The 18,210-nt window shown below is 28.5% G+C and overlaps 1 protein-coding gene across 1 annotated transcript in view; it reads left to right on the top strand.

Annotated features, from left to right (window-relative positions):
- The first annotated feature begins 293 nt into the window (after positions 1-293).
- LOC147067791 (uncharacterized) overlaps positions 294-18,210 on the top strand; it is a 33,532-nt gene continuing 15,615 nt past the window's right edge. Inside the window, exon 1 of the mRNA XM_085952195.1 lies at positions 294-567. Within this exon, the coding sequence (XP_085808321.1) occupies positions 547-567 (21 nt within the window). The 5' untranslated portion in view covers positions 294-546. The remainder of the gene's footprint in view (positions 568-18,210) is intronic.

Genomic DNA, 18,210 nt, shown 5'->3' with positions numbered 1-18,210 from the left:
AGTTTTGGTGAATTAAAAAAAATAAAGGTATATATTACTGTGCTTTAAAATATTGTATAATAATTTAAATGAGTGGGGATTTATGTATGAACGTTGTTAAAATAAAAAAAAAGTTTTATATCGTGATAGACAGCCATTCCCACGGTGTGTTTGAATTTTGAAAAACGAACGCCGGGCGATAAAAGTGTTTCAGAGTGTCAGTGATTGTGTGGTATAGGCGGCATGCCATGTGAAATTCAGGTTTCTGCGTTAGATGAATCTTCCAATATAAGTTAGGACAAACTATTTGCGCAATCCATAATTAAATGATCGCCCGGACGTGTGCGTCGCCGTGCCACTTCGTTATTCGTCTGCACATTGGAACAAAATAATGGAAACAGAGTGCAAAAATAATCACTGCCATTTATTTAAATAAAAGTTTTTATTTAACATTTGAACAAAAAGTTTATAAAAAAATATTTCAAAAAAGTGAGTGTTCTTTTTAATCAGTTCTGGATAATTAAAATTATTCTTTTAACTGATTAAAATTCCCCAGAAATAATCAAGATGGATTATTCAATGAGAACGGTATGAAAATATCTATATTTACAAATCAATTTTCGTATAAGTATATTACTGTACTAATTCTTTAATATGTTAAATATAAAAATCAAATGTTTTAAACCTTCTATGTCATAAAAAAATCAAAGTAATTAACCGGTGTTCACGTGATAAAGCTTCACTTTAACGGTTTATTTTGTTTCCTTAATTTATATTATGTTAATAGTTGTTTCGGATAATAAACTATTCTTTCAGATCAAAATATAACGCCATACTTGAAAATATATTTGGATCTTTCCGAGAATGAATTTATAGCCCGCAGTCAGCTGGGAACATATTATAAGTAACTCAAATATTGTTGTTTTAATATTCTTTCTATTTTAAAACCATTAAAATTAAATTCTTATAGTAGTTTAGTATATCGAGTATACTACGTCAAAAATACATTAGTAACAATTTTCAACTTTACACGAAAGTAATATAAAAAAGTTTTTTTTATTTGTCATATCTTTTTCAATAACCTGCCAAAAGATAGTTGTAACTTCGTCATGGAATGATCCATGATAATACACTTTTGTAACGTGAAAGATGACATTCTAAATAACCTAACGACACAAATAGGTACTATATTTTCAAGATAATTTGACTTTTTATATATTTATATTAATTGTAAAACGTACTGCTATATTCAAATAATAGTTTATTCCATTTATTATACGATTATCATTTTTGATTATTGTTTTGTGTACTAATTTATTCGTTGTCAAGAATATAAATTAATACATTTGAATTATAGAGAATAATTAATAATTTTTAATCTGTAGAAATGGTAGGTACCTATAAGTTGAAAACAGTGATAAAATAATAAATTCTAATTGATTTGAGTAAATATATTTGATAAAATATTTTATTGATATGGTTTAAATAGTTTAATTAAAATAATGTGAACATTGACAGAGTAGTAAAAATATATTTTATGAATATAAAAGAACTTTCTAAGATTTTTAACACTGTTTTCGTTATAATGTCACGTCGACAAGGTAACACTGACCCATAAATTACTATTTCTCAATTAACTGTTGAAGAAAAATCTACTGCGGACAATCTGAAACTTCCTTAGGTATGCCTGATTAAAAAAAACATCGGAAGTTGTTTATTATCAGAGAAAATTTGTTCAGTAAGATTTATTGGTCTTCACTCACAATAAATGTTTATTATTCAATTATTAATAGTCGAATTTGTCAATTTTCTGAATAATTTTCTACTTAGTTATCAATAAAAGTCGAATTCCAACATTATTATCAGGCAGCTTAAATCTATGATTAATTTATGCGTTTTTTTCATTATGCATGAATTCTGTTTCTCCATAGTCAATTTTTTCTGTTTCGATAATGTAATTGTTTGACAGGTGCTATACGAGATTTTAAAGCACAAATATTATGTAACCAATTAATATACTATCTATCTAATAACACAGATAGAAGAAGCATACCTACTTGATTATCGTTTTATGAGAAAGTAAATAAACACATTTCAAATGTGTATAATCGCCATTTGAGTTGTTATTTTATTCTTCATATTTTTTTATTTTTGGAAAACATGCCAATAGATTTTTTTATAGAATAAAATACCTTAGACCGAATTGGATTATATTATATAGTATGACATATGACTATCGTACTGACATTATTTAATAATTACGCTATTACAAATGACATGCAAAATATAATATACTTTTTTGAAATATGTATTTTCAATGAAGAATCTTAGATTCTCAAAATTTTGTCATCATTTCATTTTTCATCAAGAGATTTCCATGGAAAATTGGATCATTTTCTTTTCTTCAAAAATAGACATAGTCGAAAATTACGTATTTTAATAATGAGCTCTGTGAGAATATGAGAAGCTGTACATTCAGATACGTTTTGTTGTATATTTTCTAAAAATACGAGTCTGACAATATAACAGCGCTGTTTTGTTGATAGACATTTAGGTAATAATTCCGTCTGTATAAGATAGGTAAGAAGATATGAAGAATTATTTTATCGATTGATCGTCCAGAAAACAGAATTATAATCTGCAAGGCCTAACCATTAATCGCCGATTGTTAATGAAAGTTACAAAACAATTTTAAGAAAAAAACTTATATTTATAATTAGTTAATCAAACACACTAATTTTAAACAACTATTGTTTAATAATATTTCATCAATACAATTCTGTAATAAACTTTTCAACAAGTGAAAGTATTCAAATAATGTATGTGATTGCAATAATTACTACTTTAATTATGATTACAAACAAGAAATTATTTCAATACACATGCTTCATTACATACAATATTTCAGCTTGTCATCTTACAATTTGCAAGTTGTACAGTGCATAGCAAGACGTCCCCGATCTTTTCACCTTTCAGCTTGTGAGTTAAACGACAGCTATTTCATTGGCCTGCACAAATATTGTATTGTTTCAATACTATGGTCAATGGTGCTAATACGTAGAACTATTTATGCATATACATTAATAATAGGGATGATATAATTTTGATAAATTTCGATAAACTACTCATAAAATATTATCGATTTTATAAAATGATTTTTCGGTTATTACATTCTTAATCGATTGAATTGGGTGTAATAAAATGAGAAACTGAATTACAATATCAGAGTGTCCCACTAAGTATCGTAATAGGTACCGACCAATATATATTATAAACTATATAATATACAATTTATATAAAATTAAAAATGATTTAATGCAGATTAAAATAATAAAAGCAATAATGTGTAGTTACTATATTTCAATTTTTCACGTATGGTAAGCCATCACGAAAGAAAAATCTTCGTGAAGAATAAAAAGAAACTATTAATACCAAACTAGTCATTTTTTCTTTAAATTAACATGACTGGGTTTGGATCTAGCCCATAACTGTAATGTTTTCCCTTGTATTAAACTTCTTATAGTCCCGTAACGAAATATTTAATACAAATATTACACAACAGATTATTATGTATACCTCAGAGTCAGATTGTTAATTTTATCGAAAATGAGTTAGACATAGATATCTTGCTTACATTATTATATATATATATCGGGAAAATTTCACACTTTGAGTATATTCATAACAGAAACTTAATTTTTTAATACCATACAACCGTAATAAAAAAAGCATGAAAAAAAATTAATTGCGTTTTCCTGAAAGTGTTCTATTTGGATAAGCTTTTAGATACAGAGTTATATTGGATCTAAAATGATAATAGAGACATGAAAAATATATTAAATATGTGCACTTTATCTAGTTTCCTGAAAAATCGTAGTAAACAAGTAAATTACCATGTACGGTTCTAAGCGGAGTATGTGGATATTAATAGATTTTGTTGTTAATAGTTTTGGATGGATGGATGGATAAAAATGGATGTTAGCCACTTCACTTATTTGCTCAACCTATTAGATCCATGCTCTGCCATATATTAAAAAAACAACATAATAATTGGCGATAACCGAGATTCGAACGCTAAACCCACGAATTTATAAACCGACACCTTATCGCATGGGCGTAGTAAAGTCGATGGTATGATTAAGTTTTTAGTAGTTAGTACCTATGTATTTTTATTGATAAATATTAAATTGTCCAGACCAGTTAAAGTACATAAATGAAAAAATATAAATATTTTTCTATTGTTATTAAGACAGGTTAGTAACATTCGATTATGAATGAACTACAAGGTCCATTGTAATATATTATAGTATTACGTCTACCTATTATAATTATTTGTGTCGTACAATATCTATTATTTTTATTTAGTTAATGAATACAGCATTTGGGTTTACGTTTACTCATATTTTTGTCTACCATTATTCACAAATTACAGAATGAAATATAGTTTCAGATTTTAAACATGAAATCAATTTATTTATATACATACATTATATTATTATTATAATTATATCGAATCAAAATCAGCAATCTGATGTAGGTAATTATTATTCTTGATTTTCTTGAATTCAAACAAGTTTTGGGTTTTTTTTAAATTTAAAATATTGTTTCCGTTATTTTTAATGACATCTTGTAGTTATAAATATTTTTCACATTAAGATAACAGAATGATCCATTTAAATAAATATTAGATGCAAGAAAATCTACACATAATATGTATGCTAGTTTTTAGTAATTTATAGTTACCGGTCGGATGTTTTTTGTTTATTATATCACTAAAACTAAAAAAAAATATTTTGAAATTATAATCCTGTTTCACCTTGAAATAATTTTAATATCATCGACGACAGCTAACTTGAAAATTGCTAAATGCATAATTATCATTTTCAAAACATTGATATTCTACTTTGACATTATAATTAGTTGTATAATTAAGAAATATAGTAATTATTTATTTACAAAATGGGATATTAATCTAAATCTTTTACAAAAACAAGCTTTTAAAAACATTTTACTGCAATTATTTTTTTTATAAGTTATGACTGTGAACACAAATGCGTATTATGGATTTTTTCATTCTTGCTTACCGTATAGTGTATTGATTTGAGAAGGCGTAATAATAGCTCACTGATATTATGTAGTAATGAGAAGGATGGCTTTATAATATTTGTATTTTTTTAATTACTTGTCTTTACTATTGTTTATTACTATAAGGCCAGCTTAATAAATAATAACACAAATATTATACTGCTATGGTTATAGTGATTTTCAACATTTTATTTTGGATAATAATTAAAAAATACTGGATTGTCCCTATAAACATTATCCTAAAAAAATATCATAATATTGTTGAGCCTAGTTCATTCGATATCAATACATTTACAGAATCGTAAATTTGTACAAAAAGTACATTTCGCTACCTGAAAGCAACAGTGGGATAAGTCAAAAATAATAGTTTCTAGATGATTGAACTTTAATGTTTGCGTCATCCAAATGAAATAGTTAACTACGAGTATATGTGTATTTTGTTTTTTTCTGCAGTTTATAATATATGATAATACTAGGATTTCTTATACCATTATTAATAGTGGGGTATCTATACCAGTTATCCCACTGTTGCTTTAAAGTTACAGGACAATTTTAACAAACGCAACAGCGGCATTTTTTTATGATTTTACCGAGGCTTTGACTGCGAAACATTTCTTCTTTTAAATGGGGTATTACAATTTTAAAAAAATCTCAGTAATTCATTACGTAGATATAGCTTTCAGCAATCGATTAGCTTACTCATTTTATGAGTTAGCGAATTATTAAAGTAAAACTAACAACAATTAGTATTGTAATGTTGTTTATTTTACCATTTGTCTTTTGTTTCAAAATACAGCACATTTGTACTACCTACCTACTTTTAACAAAATGTTGTATGACCGTCAGATATGTTTTACTTTATTAATAATCTTTCTATTTATGATATGTTTTTTTTATTACGAAAAATTATTATGATTACCCTTTTACTAAATCTTCATAATTGACGGTATATATTTATTTACCTACAATACCTACCAATTTAACCTTACTAAAATTAGGTAACTAAATAATAACTAACCTAACTAAACTAAATAATTAAATAATTATCAAACTTCACACGTTTGCGCTTCTTTATTTAACAGTCCAATAAAATAAATTAACAATATATTGCGTGACTACGAACAAAACAAATTGTTAGATATATTTTATAAAAAAAACGAATAAAATACCTATGATAGCATTGAAAAGATTGATTAAAATATGCCAAGCCATTCTAGTATATAAAGGTCGTTATATCGATATTTACACACTTCACCGTTTTCACTAGTACAATAATAATTATTAATAAACGTGATTACTTATATTTTTTTATGTGTAGTCGCTTACAACAATGATGAGTTCATTCATAAACATATCATTAATGTTCGTTATAAGACAAGCAGTCAGTGTTGCCAACTCTAGTCAACAAAAATATGTCAGTCAGGGCAAGAAAATATGTTTTTTTTCGTTAATCATGTCCGATCCTCGACGGGTTGGAGGTTGTATTAACAGCTTTTTGTTTTGACGAGAAATGGACATTAGACACTTGCTCAACCTAATAGGTCGTCTATACACACATTGAAAAATAGTGTGTGATTTTTGTGTTGCCAGATAGGGGATTTGTAGAAAAATGTTAGATTTTAAAAAAAATCTGCTGAAAAAACTATTTTTGATGTTTTCAGAATAATAATATTAAAATATTGCGAATATGTAAGTTTCCTCTAAAAATGTGAAGCTTTTTTAGCTCTTACATTGAAAATTTGATGATTAAATTTGAAATCAGTGTACGAAATAAGTTAGAATCGGTCTGAAGCAAAGATGTTGAAGAAAAACTTACTGTATAGAGATTGAGCCGAAACATATGAAAATTGGGCAAAATAGGTAGTTGTTTCTTTCTTCCATAAAACTGGCATTTATATACAAATTAGTGAAATGATTATCGATAAAAACTCTTACATTAGATAAAAAATAACCCATAACTAGTACATTATTTTACTTAAGAAGAAAAATTAGCGTTTTTATGAATAAAATAATCGCGAGTTTAAAAAACCTAGACTACTGAAAAATAGGAGATCTGACAAGAAAAACGCTAAGTTACTTAGCAACGATGTGAGCAATCTATGCATAAAAAATCTCAGTTTATCATATGTTATTGTATTGTTTATACAACACGCAGGTGGAAAGGGTAACGTTAATCATGGACAAGTGACCTGTAATAAATTAAAATCGTGTCTTCGAAGAGATATTGGAATTTATCAATGCGTGGAATATTTAAATAAATAATACGAAGAAGGGCTTCTTTCCGCAGTTCAAGGATAACAATGTAATAAAACTGTACACGATAAACCAAATTATTATCCAGCCAGTGTCATTTATCATATTATGTGAATATTTAAATTTAATCATCATTACTTTAATAATTATTGTATTAAAAATAAAATTATTATTTCTCAGAAAGACAGCTGGAATCTATATTAAGGTTGTGTACTTACACCATCTCAATACTAACTTGTGTTGGTATTACCAACAGATAATAATTATTAATACCTAATAAACTAAACAAATCTCGATTGTTATCTTCCTATATGCTTCGTGTAGTTTATCCAGAAAAAAAACTTCACATTATAGTAGATGTTTGTGCAATAATAATAAATAATATGTTATTATGTGGTCTTTGTTTATGATAAATGCGAAACTATTATCTTTCAGTGATAAGAATTTGAACCTAAAATTTCCATTTGAGAGTACAAAAGGGGTTTTTACCAAATGAAATATTTCACAACATATAGCAGCTGTACACATATATGCTTACATACTGTAGCTTAAAGTTTAGAAGGAATCTTTATTTAGCTACATATTTTTTTCGACTTATACGCGACGTAAATGGAAACTCTGCCATTCTTGGTGGTACAGTGAAACCCCGATTCTACGGTTTTCAAGGGACCCTGAAAAAACGATAAATGCGGAATTAATTTTTTTTAAACTCTATTTTTTCCTGGATCTTTTTCGACGTCTTGGATTATTTTAAGTTTCTCAGCTCGAGTTCTAGTTTTCTTCATGGGGTGCATTTTAGTTGCGATTTATAAAAAATCGTGATACCAGATTTCGAGGCAAGCCTGAGCGCCAACCGACCTGTGCAAACAAAGTGACGCGACTGAAAGGTCTGTATGTATCATAAATAATTCTACGAAAGCGAAATGAAAAATATTCAACAAAAACAGTCAATCGGGATAATATTTGTGACGGAACCATAATGTTTAGACGATAGATCGAGGAAAACGATAAATCGGGGAACGGTTAATGCAGGATTATTTAACATTGTTTTTATGGGTGTTTGGCGGGAAAACTATTTATGCGAGAACGGTAAATCGGGGTTTCATTGTATTGGCTTGTTTGTCTCTGATAATTATTTTAGGAATTGAGTGCATCCGTTGTTTGTCCTCCCAAGGTGCAGAACTTGCCATTAGAAATGCCAATTGGGAGATCAATAACTATGTTTAATTAAATCGCTTCGGATATTGATATATTCCACTTACGTGATGGTGAATTTAGGTAGACGTTGTTTTATAGGTTTCTAAGATAGGGTCTATCAACTTAGTTCACTTTGTGTGCTTCCATGTACTTTTATTTTCCGAATTTTGTTATTGTATTATTTACTCCCATTACCCATATTTTTATATGAAAAATTGTTAACACTTACTTTATGTCATGTCCTGAACGCTTTTAATTTATAATTTGCCATGTTCGTCATACGTAAAATAAATAAATAAATTCGAATTGGAATAGTCAATAGATATATCTAAAGGTCGCGCAAAAAAGAAGGGATAGTTTTAAGTATCCCAATAGGATTTTTATTTATTTATTTATGAAAAATAACATCAGTTAGTACTATTAAAATCGTCTAATCGATTTTTTTTTTATAAAATCACAACCGTCATATTTTTTACTATTTTATAATTTGAATAAAAAAACAATATTTGAATACGGAAACAAATATTTTTTTATTAATTTACAATGACTCATGTCAATATCACAATCATGGATGTCCTTACGAAGATTAAACTAATGTTCAAAATTTTACTTTTCTTGCGTAGGTAGGTGCTACGTACCAAGATTTTTTTACATATACAAGTAATAGGGAAATAACATATTAGTAATTGGTATTAGTTTTATGAAGATAATTCAAGGATACAATTATGTTATCAGTTAATACATACTCTCGATAAAGTTTACGAACTTTGGCTTTATGATTTTTTGTGTTTTTTTTTATTAAATATAGCTGAAGTACCCGGCTTCGCACAGGGTCACTTCGTGGATACATTTATCTTAGATATTTAAAAAATAATAAGGGGTAATTATTTTTTTAATAATAAAATATCTGTGTAATACAATATGGCAATATGAAAATAATTCTAATAGGAGTAAAGGTCAAACAAAAGACACTAAATTAAAATCGAATCCAAAATATGCAAACGTTATTAATTTTATTAATATATAGTAAAAAATCAAAATTGGATGGAACAAATAAACAACAAACTTTGTATTTTATATAATACTAATTTAGACATCTTCGCAGATGTGCCCACAACAACTGACAAAAGCTTCATAGCAATCGGATGAATGGTATAGGAACGCATACGAATAGAAGAAGATGATGATTTTCTAATTCAGAAATCTTTGTGGGCATGCGCACGATAACTTACCAAAGTTTCATTGCAATCGGATGAATGGTATAAGAACGCATACAAATAGAAGAAGATAGAATAGAAGAAAAAGAAGAAGAAAATGGTTGAATCAATTCAGAAACCTTTGCGGGCGTGAGCACAATACTTGATCAAAATTTCATTGCAATCGGATGAATGGTATAGGACCGCATACGAATAGAAGAAGATAGAATAGAAGAAGAAGAAGATGGTTTGTACTAATTCAGAAACTTTCGCGGGTGTTACCACAACAACTGACGAAGGTTTCATCGCAATCGGATGAATGGTATAGGAACCATACGAATAAAAGAAGATATAATGAAGAAGAAGAAGAAGATGGTTGTACTAATTCAGAAACCTTCGCGGATATTGGCACAACCACTGATGAAAGTTTCATCGTAATCTGGTGAATGGTATAGGGACCATACGAATAAAAGAATAAATAATGAAGGAGAAAAGAAGGAGATGGTTGTACTAATTCAGAAACCTTTGCGGGTGTTACCACAACAACTGACGAAGGTTTCATCGCAATCGGATGAATGGTATAGGAAACATACGAATAAAAGAAGATATAATGAAGTAGAAGAAAAAGAAGATGGTTTTTTCTAATTCAGAAACCTTTGCGGGTGTGCGTACAACGATTGACGAAAGTTTTGTGGCAATCGGATGAATGGTATAGGAACCATACGAATAAAAGAAAATATAATGAAAAAGAAGAAGAAGATGGATTTTTCTAATTCAAAAACCTTTGCAGGTGTACATACAACCACTTACCAAAATTTCATCGCAATCGGATGAATGGTATAGGAACGCATACGGGACAGACAGGCAGACAGACAGACAGACAGACAAACAGACAAACAGACATTCATTTTTATATATAAGATATAGCCTATACTCTTTGCGATAGTGCAAGCAATAAGTTGATAAAGTTTTATCGTAATCGGATGAACGGTATGGCAGCGGCAGCATACTAATAATAATTTTACTACAACACTCCACGAGCATGATCAACATTATTAGTAGTTAAGTATTAGGCCATTCGCTCACGCAGAAACTAAAATCTGACGAACTGGTTGGTGATGAAACTCATAAACTGGACAGTAGCTGATGCTTCGCACACGATGCTACTGAAACCTAATAATCTCATAACCTCAAACTGTCAAACCCATTGTCTTTCCTACTTAATTTTAAGCATTTTCCATAATATTTTTACAGGAATATTCTAGCAGCCTGTAATTATATAGGCAGGAGTATTTTTGAATATCTGCCACATATTTAAAATTAAAAATCTTTAATACTTTGGACGCGGAAGACGCACACGGCGCGTAATGACCAGGCGGCCGATCGATGTAATTAACGTGCATTTTAAAGGGGGCAATTAAAATCTCATTATCTATTCAGCAGCGAAAGCGTTAACTTTTGACGTCTTGGCTTGTTCTTTTTTGTTCAGTTTGTTCAGTGCTACCAATTTTGGTAAGAAAATATGATTTTTCATCGAATCTACTAATATTGATATCACTGTTTTATGGGTGACTGGAAACTGAGAGATTGGCATGTCGCGTCTCTTCGGTTTCGGTCGCGGACGTTTTGAAACTGAGAGATTTCAGAATTACCGTCAGCGAGCCGCCATTGGAATACATTAGCCATTAGCTAGATACTGGAGTTTCAGTCTCATCTTTTTTTAGTATTCATGTGAGCGGGTGGCCTTACAATATCTAAAAAAATACTTAAAACTCATTCTAAATACTCCTAGTAAAAATAAATAAAACGATCCTACTTAATTTCTTTATTATACAAGTTTTTTATCGCTGATATTCAACTGGTTTACAAATATTCGAACATTTTTATTTTGGTATTTTTTAACCAATTTGAATTTTTAAAATATACGTTGCAATAAAATGTATTTTAAATATTATACACCAGCCTCCGTAATTATATATTATATTAACAAAGAATAATTCTTTTTTCAAATAAAAATTATTTACATAAGTACCTAAACTTTTCATTGCTTTGTTAGCTTTATGTAATATATGATTATTGATGTCCACAATAAAATTGTTAACAACCATGCAAATTTGTAAAATATCACTTTACGATATGCATACTGATACTACTTTTAAAATTTATTCAAATTAAAAAAATCTGGATAGAATTAGTATCTATCGAAAATAAAATAAAAGCTAATGCATTATATTAATAAGTATTTCATTGATATGAGTCCACTTATAAAAAAATACAACCATTCCTGTTAATCTCGTAATAAAGCTAGTTTTTATAATACCACGTCGGGGTTTAGGATCACAGGGGCCTATCTACAATAACACAGTTTTGAGATAAATGCAAATAAAGATTTTGCTACTTTGAAATTTATTAAATATGATACACTTTACTCAACTATATCTTGTAGACACACATATTTACGACATAGAGCTATGTGTCACCAATAAATATGATGACGGCATTTTATCGAAACTAGGGCTAACTCAAAACCTGCATTTCGTTAGGCCCTTATGATACTGTAAAGTTGCTATATTTCACTTTAAGTTATCTAATTGTTTCAAATGCCAAATTATGAAAAATAAAATACCTTCACAACTTCAGGTGATCTGAATGGCTTAGAACGCCGAAGAATAAAACACAGTAATTTTAATACTTTATTGATAGTTTCGTTGATATGAGCATTACAATTTATCTTATTATCCATTATGACACCCAGCTCACGTATTTTTGAACTACGTTCGAGAGTTCGTCTCCTAGTTTGTAATCGAGTCTAGGACGATTCGACACCGGGACAACTGGACGCCACGTAATCGAATGAAATTCGAAAAAAAAATGACGTTCGTGAATTATGGGTACTTTTAGAATATATATATATATATATAATAATATTATTAATATTTTAATTATTGTTTTATTATTCGATACTTGGTGTAGATTTAAATATGCATACGTAAATAATGATTTAATTGTGCATATGCTTAAGGGGGAGACGCATGCCAGCAGAGAACCTAGCGGAAATATACGAAGCTTGCAATTTGAGATTTTTTTTTGATAATTTACAATTTCAACTGTATTATTTAATAAATATGTATCCGAAAACATTAAAAAGATTTTTTTTTTTTTTTTAAACCTAAAGATAAACTTACAATTGTAAAAAATGTAATAAAATGTGGATTCGTTGCAGGGTCAAATCTTATTATTGCATTATATTTTATGGTCATAATTATCATTAAAATTTAGTTTATTAAGTTTTAGATTTTATGTCGTGTACATGTTTGACTAATCATCGTTTTAATATTTTTTATATATATTTTAAAAAACATCGATTTTTATAAAAATATAAATGTGTATAACTTGAAATCCTTTTTATTTATATCAACTCGAGCTTCAATATTGTGACCATGCCTAAAATAAAATTAGATATAAATAAAAAGGATTTCAAGTTATACACATTTATATATTTTTTTAAATCGATGTTTTTTAAATATATATAAAAAATATTAAAACGATGAATTAGTCAAAAATCTACGCCACATAAAATCTAAAACTTAATAAACTAAATTTTAATAATAAATATGGCCATAAAATATAATGTAATAATAAGATTTGACCCTGCAACGAATTCACTTTTTATTACATTTTTTTACAATTGCCAGTTTATCTTTAAATTTAAAAAAAAATAAAAAATCTTTTTAGTGTTTTCAGATACATATTTATTAATTACTACAGTTGAAATTGTAAATTATCAAAAAAAATCTCAAATTGCAAGCTTCGTATTTTTCCGTTAGGTGCCTCTTTTCGGCTCTGATAGTATAAGCATCCCCCTTAAGTTCCAACGATAAGAGAGTTATTTTATTTTTATATAAAGTTTCAGGATGATTCAATTCAATTTCAATTCATTTTTTTTCAACATATTGTGGACATTACAAATTATAAGTTTAAGACATTCATAATATGACATGAAACATTATTATAAAGAAGAAAGGAAAGGAAAAGTAATAAAAGAGATTAAAATGAAAATATAAAAAGAGAACATAATATAAACATACAAAAGCAGTGAAAATACAATATTATATAAGTTTAAAGAAGTACACCGAGTTTTCTAAGGATACCCTATTTTAAGAATTTATAAAATGGCGTCCACCTAAACTCACCCTTACGCAAGTGGAATATATCAACACCCGAAGCAATTTGGTTGAACATAGTTATAGCCCTCCCAATTGAAATTATCAGTAGCAGGTCGGTTCTGCACCTTGGGAAAATAAATAACTGATGCTCCCTATTTCTAAGTTAGTTATCAGGGACACACAAGTCAACACTACCCAGAATGGCAGAGTTCTCATTTATGCCTCGTATAAGTCGAAAAAAATACGTAGCTAAATAAAAATCTCTTCTAAACTGTAGACTGCAGTATGTAAGCATACCTAAGAGAAAGTCAGTTGGAAAAAGCCACGGATAGTATTCATACAACCTCAAGTAAAGGATGATATTCGTGACAGAAATCTGCCATGTATCGAGTATTGGAAAAACCACGCTTTTGAGGCGACAAAAGATTGCATTTATCAATATTGAATTCTAGTTTGCTACGCCTGCCCCAGTCTGATAATTGTCAATAAAAATCTATCCCTAATAAAAAAACATTATGTTTAGAGCAAAGCGATTTAAAACTACTAAGTGGTAGACAGAAACTAATTAGAATTCCTCGCTTACTTTCTGCGAAAAAATCGTAACGAATGCCTTTTTATTTCATTCGAAAGTGCGGTGCCCAATTGTCCTGGCGCCCAGTTGTAATCTGTATGGATAGGGTTGATACTTCTAGAGGACGATAATGTCGAGAACTCGTTGACATTTAAATAATGATGATTCAATTGACAGTGTTTATAATTATATTATATCTAAATCAGATTGTAACATTAGAATCATCGGCTCACGAAACCTTTTAATATATTTTAGCGTCATCTGCGTATATATGTTTTAGTTAGTATTGTGAAAAAAATAAATTAATATATCATCGTATAACCTAATATCTTCATCAACGACCTCGAAATACGTGATACCGATTGTTAATATTATTTGAGTTTTATTAGTGTCAAGTTAATTAATATAATTTTATAATTCCCATTATAAAACCAAATTCATTTGATTCTGCATAAACGTTTGACAAAAAAAAAACATTAAGTTCTTTATCAGTTAGAGATTAACATTTTCTTTAAATTATTAAAACATATTTTAAAAATTAACCTAATTACCATGCTTGACATTTTTGTTTTGCTATACACAACATATAAAATTAATAAAGTGGGCATATATTAAAAAATGAACAAAATATTTTCATTAAAATTTATTTTAATCCGTACTACAAATTTAGTGTTTTTTTTTCTGTAAAAATTGCGATTCTTTACCTGTAAGTGCTGCTAATAAAAATGTAGTGACTTCTTTATTGACATTACGCAATAATTGTGACTGCTCAAGATGTTTGACCTTTAAAAATAAATGTTACCTTTACGAGTCGATGTAAGACTGAACACACTGTTGATTGATATCATGAACTGGTGTTAGGTGTTATTTTGTGTACACCGCTGACCGTTATGTCATGTCCGGTTCGTAGTCCTTTAATGTTTTAAGATACGGTTTAATTTTAAAAATATATACTTATTAGTTTCACACGATATTATATTATATACAACATTTGTATATTGATATATCATAATCATCATCAGCTACAATCTATCCACTGCTTGATGAAGGCCTCTCCAAGCTGATCTTCTCCAACAATTTTCAGATCATGAATTCTTTTTTTTAAATAAAAACCTACACGTAAATGGACGTAAAGAAGCCAGTAAGAAAGGACCAGTGAAATTGACTACATCATCACTGACAGAAAATATACATTTTTAAACTGTAAGCTGATGAACTGGTTAAACACTGGCAGCAATCACAGGATGGTGAGATGTAAGATAAGTCAAATGCTCGCATATACTTGAAAAAAATACTGAATTCCAAGATGAACTCAAAAATGCATTATTGGCTTTCTTAGATGAGAACGAAGCTGTTTTCCTATCCAACGCGGAGGATATAGCGAATATCATTCTACAATGTGCAGAAAAAAACAAGCATACAAGCTCGGAAGTCACACCTCTCACCAAGCTTTCGAAGGCAACATTAAATCTTATGGAGCAGAGAAGGAAAACCAACAGCGATCGACAGGCGTAAAACGATATGGAGTTTCATCACTTTGCAAAACCATCCGAAGAAAAATAAAAGATATCTATAATATACGATATAAAAGATCTTCGTAAATTCAATATAAACCTCATACAAGCAATTGTGAAAGCAGGGAAAAGTTTGAAAAAACACAAGCAATTGACATATATATCATTATATAAAATCTATCATCCATGTATAATTTTTATAATTTTTGTACCTTTTACTTTACTGTTTTTGTGATACTGGATATATTTATTTCTTCTTTACGCTGTTTAATAATATTTCTTTGTTTTTAAATGCCATGTTGTGAACGTCTTAAATTTATAATTTGTAATGTTCACCTTATTTAAAAAAAAAAAAAAAAAAAAAAAAAAAAAAAATCTAATTTGAATAAATTTATCGCCCAATATATACGAGTAAAATTGAACATTTACGTTCAACTGACTGATTGACTGAAACACCATTGTTCAACCGACTAATTTCAATAGTCTAAATTTTATATTTGACTTTTTTTTTGAATCCCTGATATGAATTAGTAGAGTTCCAAGATTAAATCAGGCATTGCTTTTGTTATGTAAACAAGTGTATATATAAAAAGGTAACTGTATATTGATTATAATATATTGTACCAGTATTAGTCCATCGTAAAACTTGAGTTATTTGTGTCAGTTTAAATTGAGTTTCAAGTTTGAAACTTTCATATTCACGATTGAATAGAAGATTCGTACATGTATTTAAACTTTGAGGCGAAAATGGTGTACATTCTATAAACAACGAAAAAAATTTTACTGAAACTGTATGAATAAGAAAACGCAACAAAACGTACAAAACAACAAAACTATGAAATATTTCAGTTACTTTGTTGTAATATTATAATTGTAATAATAGTTTGATAGTGTGATATATTTTTTAAGTGTACACGTGAGTTTTATTAAGTTCGGATCAAATTATTATTTTACCTTGGTTTATCTAAATTTATAAATAGCACTTAGTCATGAATCGCTCTGTAGGATATACGATAATTATATAAAAATAAAATTATGCAAATGTCTTTTTACGTTTTTTGGAAATGCTAATGCCATGATAGTATTTTAGATAAGTCAAAAAGTTTAATTATTTTTTCCCCATAAAAACGTGATTTTAAAAGTGAAATTAATAAAAAAATAAATCACGTGTTAACACACTAATATCCATCGCATGCGTAGATAATAATGTACATGTGTAGTTAGCTCGAAATAAAATAGCATATATTTGCGTATGCGACTGATGAGTGGTACAATGCACCTTCTGAAAGGGTCAATCATGAGTTTGAAACCACATTTTGTATATTTGTGTTTTAGGTCAAGCTGCCTCAAATAACATCTTACTTAAACGTGATGTTGTATCAATTTGTTCAAAAATACCCATCTTTATATTATATTACTTTTGCGTCGGAGCATCTTATCAAAAGAAAAATTCTCAGCACCTGTTATTGGTATCGTATCAATACCAAAGTATCGATACTTTTTTGAAGATCTTAATAATGTTGTGTATTGCAGGGGTGGCGTTTAATGTGTGCATTGTAAATATTTCTTCCGATGTTTATTTATTCAACTTCACTGATTTCAGTAATATTATATTTTTTATTAAAAGTACTTGTCTACTTCTATCGACCTTGTGGACCCTCGAAATTTATTGTCGTGAATGCGAATGCTTTATCTGTCTCGAGATTTAATCTAATTATTTGTTGATTCAGTTTTCGGCCCTACAACTATTAGCCCATAGGCAATAGCTCTTTCAGGTATATGATAAATCCGGACCTGTTTAGGTCTAAAATATTGATCTAATATTTTGAGGAAATGTTTTACAATTCATATATTTTTTTAAATGTGATATTCATCTCGAAATGTGAAGCTAATTGTGGTGATGACTATTACTGTAATACATTAGAGAAATAAATCCTCTTTCTTAGCAATTCGTATGTTTCTTATACATATTTGTTTATTAATTTCTCTTTAATACGGCTTATATATGGCAACGTGTTCTCTACATAATTCGTTTCTAATGTGTTAATCGGCAGATGTCTACATAATAATATCGTAGTTTCACGATGATAATTTGAAGTTTTTATTACTAAAGTATTTTAATATCATTGTTAACATTTTAAAATCATCTTCAAATCAATGATGTCTAATTCAGATAGCTATTTAAATAAATATTTTTGTTAAATATACGAATCATTTTTTTGCATTTGCGATAAAGATTTTACCCATTT

Source organism: Rhyacophila brunnea, unplaced genomic scaffold (genome assembly GCF_057557595.1).
Source record: "Rhyacophila brunnea isolate RB1 unplaced genomic scaffold, BYU_Rbru_1.0 scaffold_3, whole genome shotgun sequence".
In the NCBI taxonomy this organism is placed as follows: Eukaryota; Metazoa; Arthropoda; class Insecta; order Trichoptera; family Rhyacophilidae; genus Rhyacophila; species Rhyacophila brunnea.
Note: the sequence above shows the minus strand (reverse complement) of the source record. Positions and strands in the feature narration are given on the sequence as shown.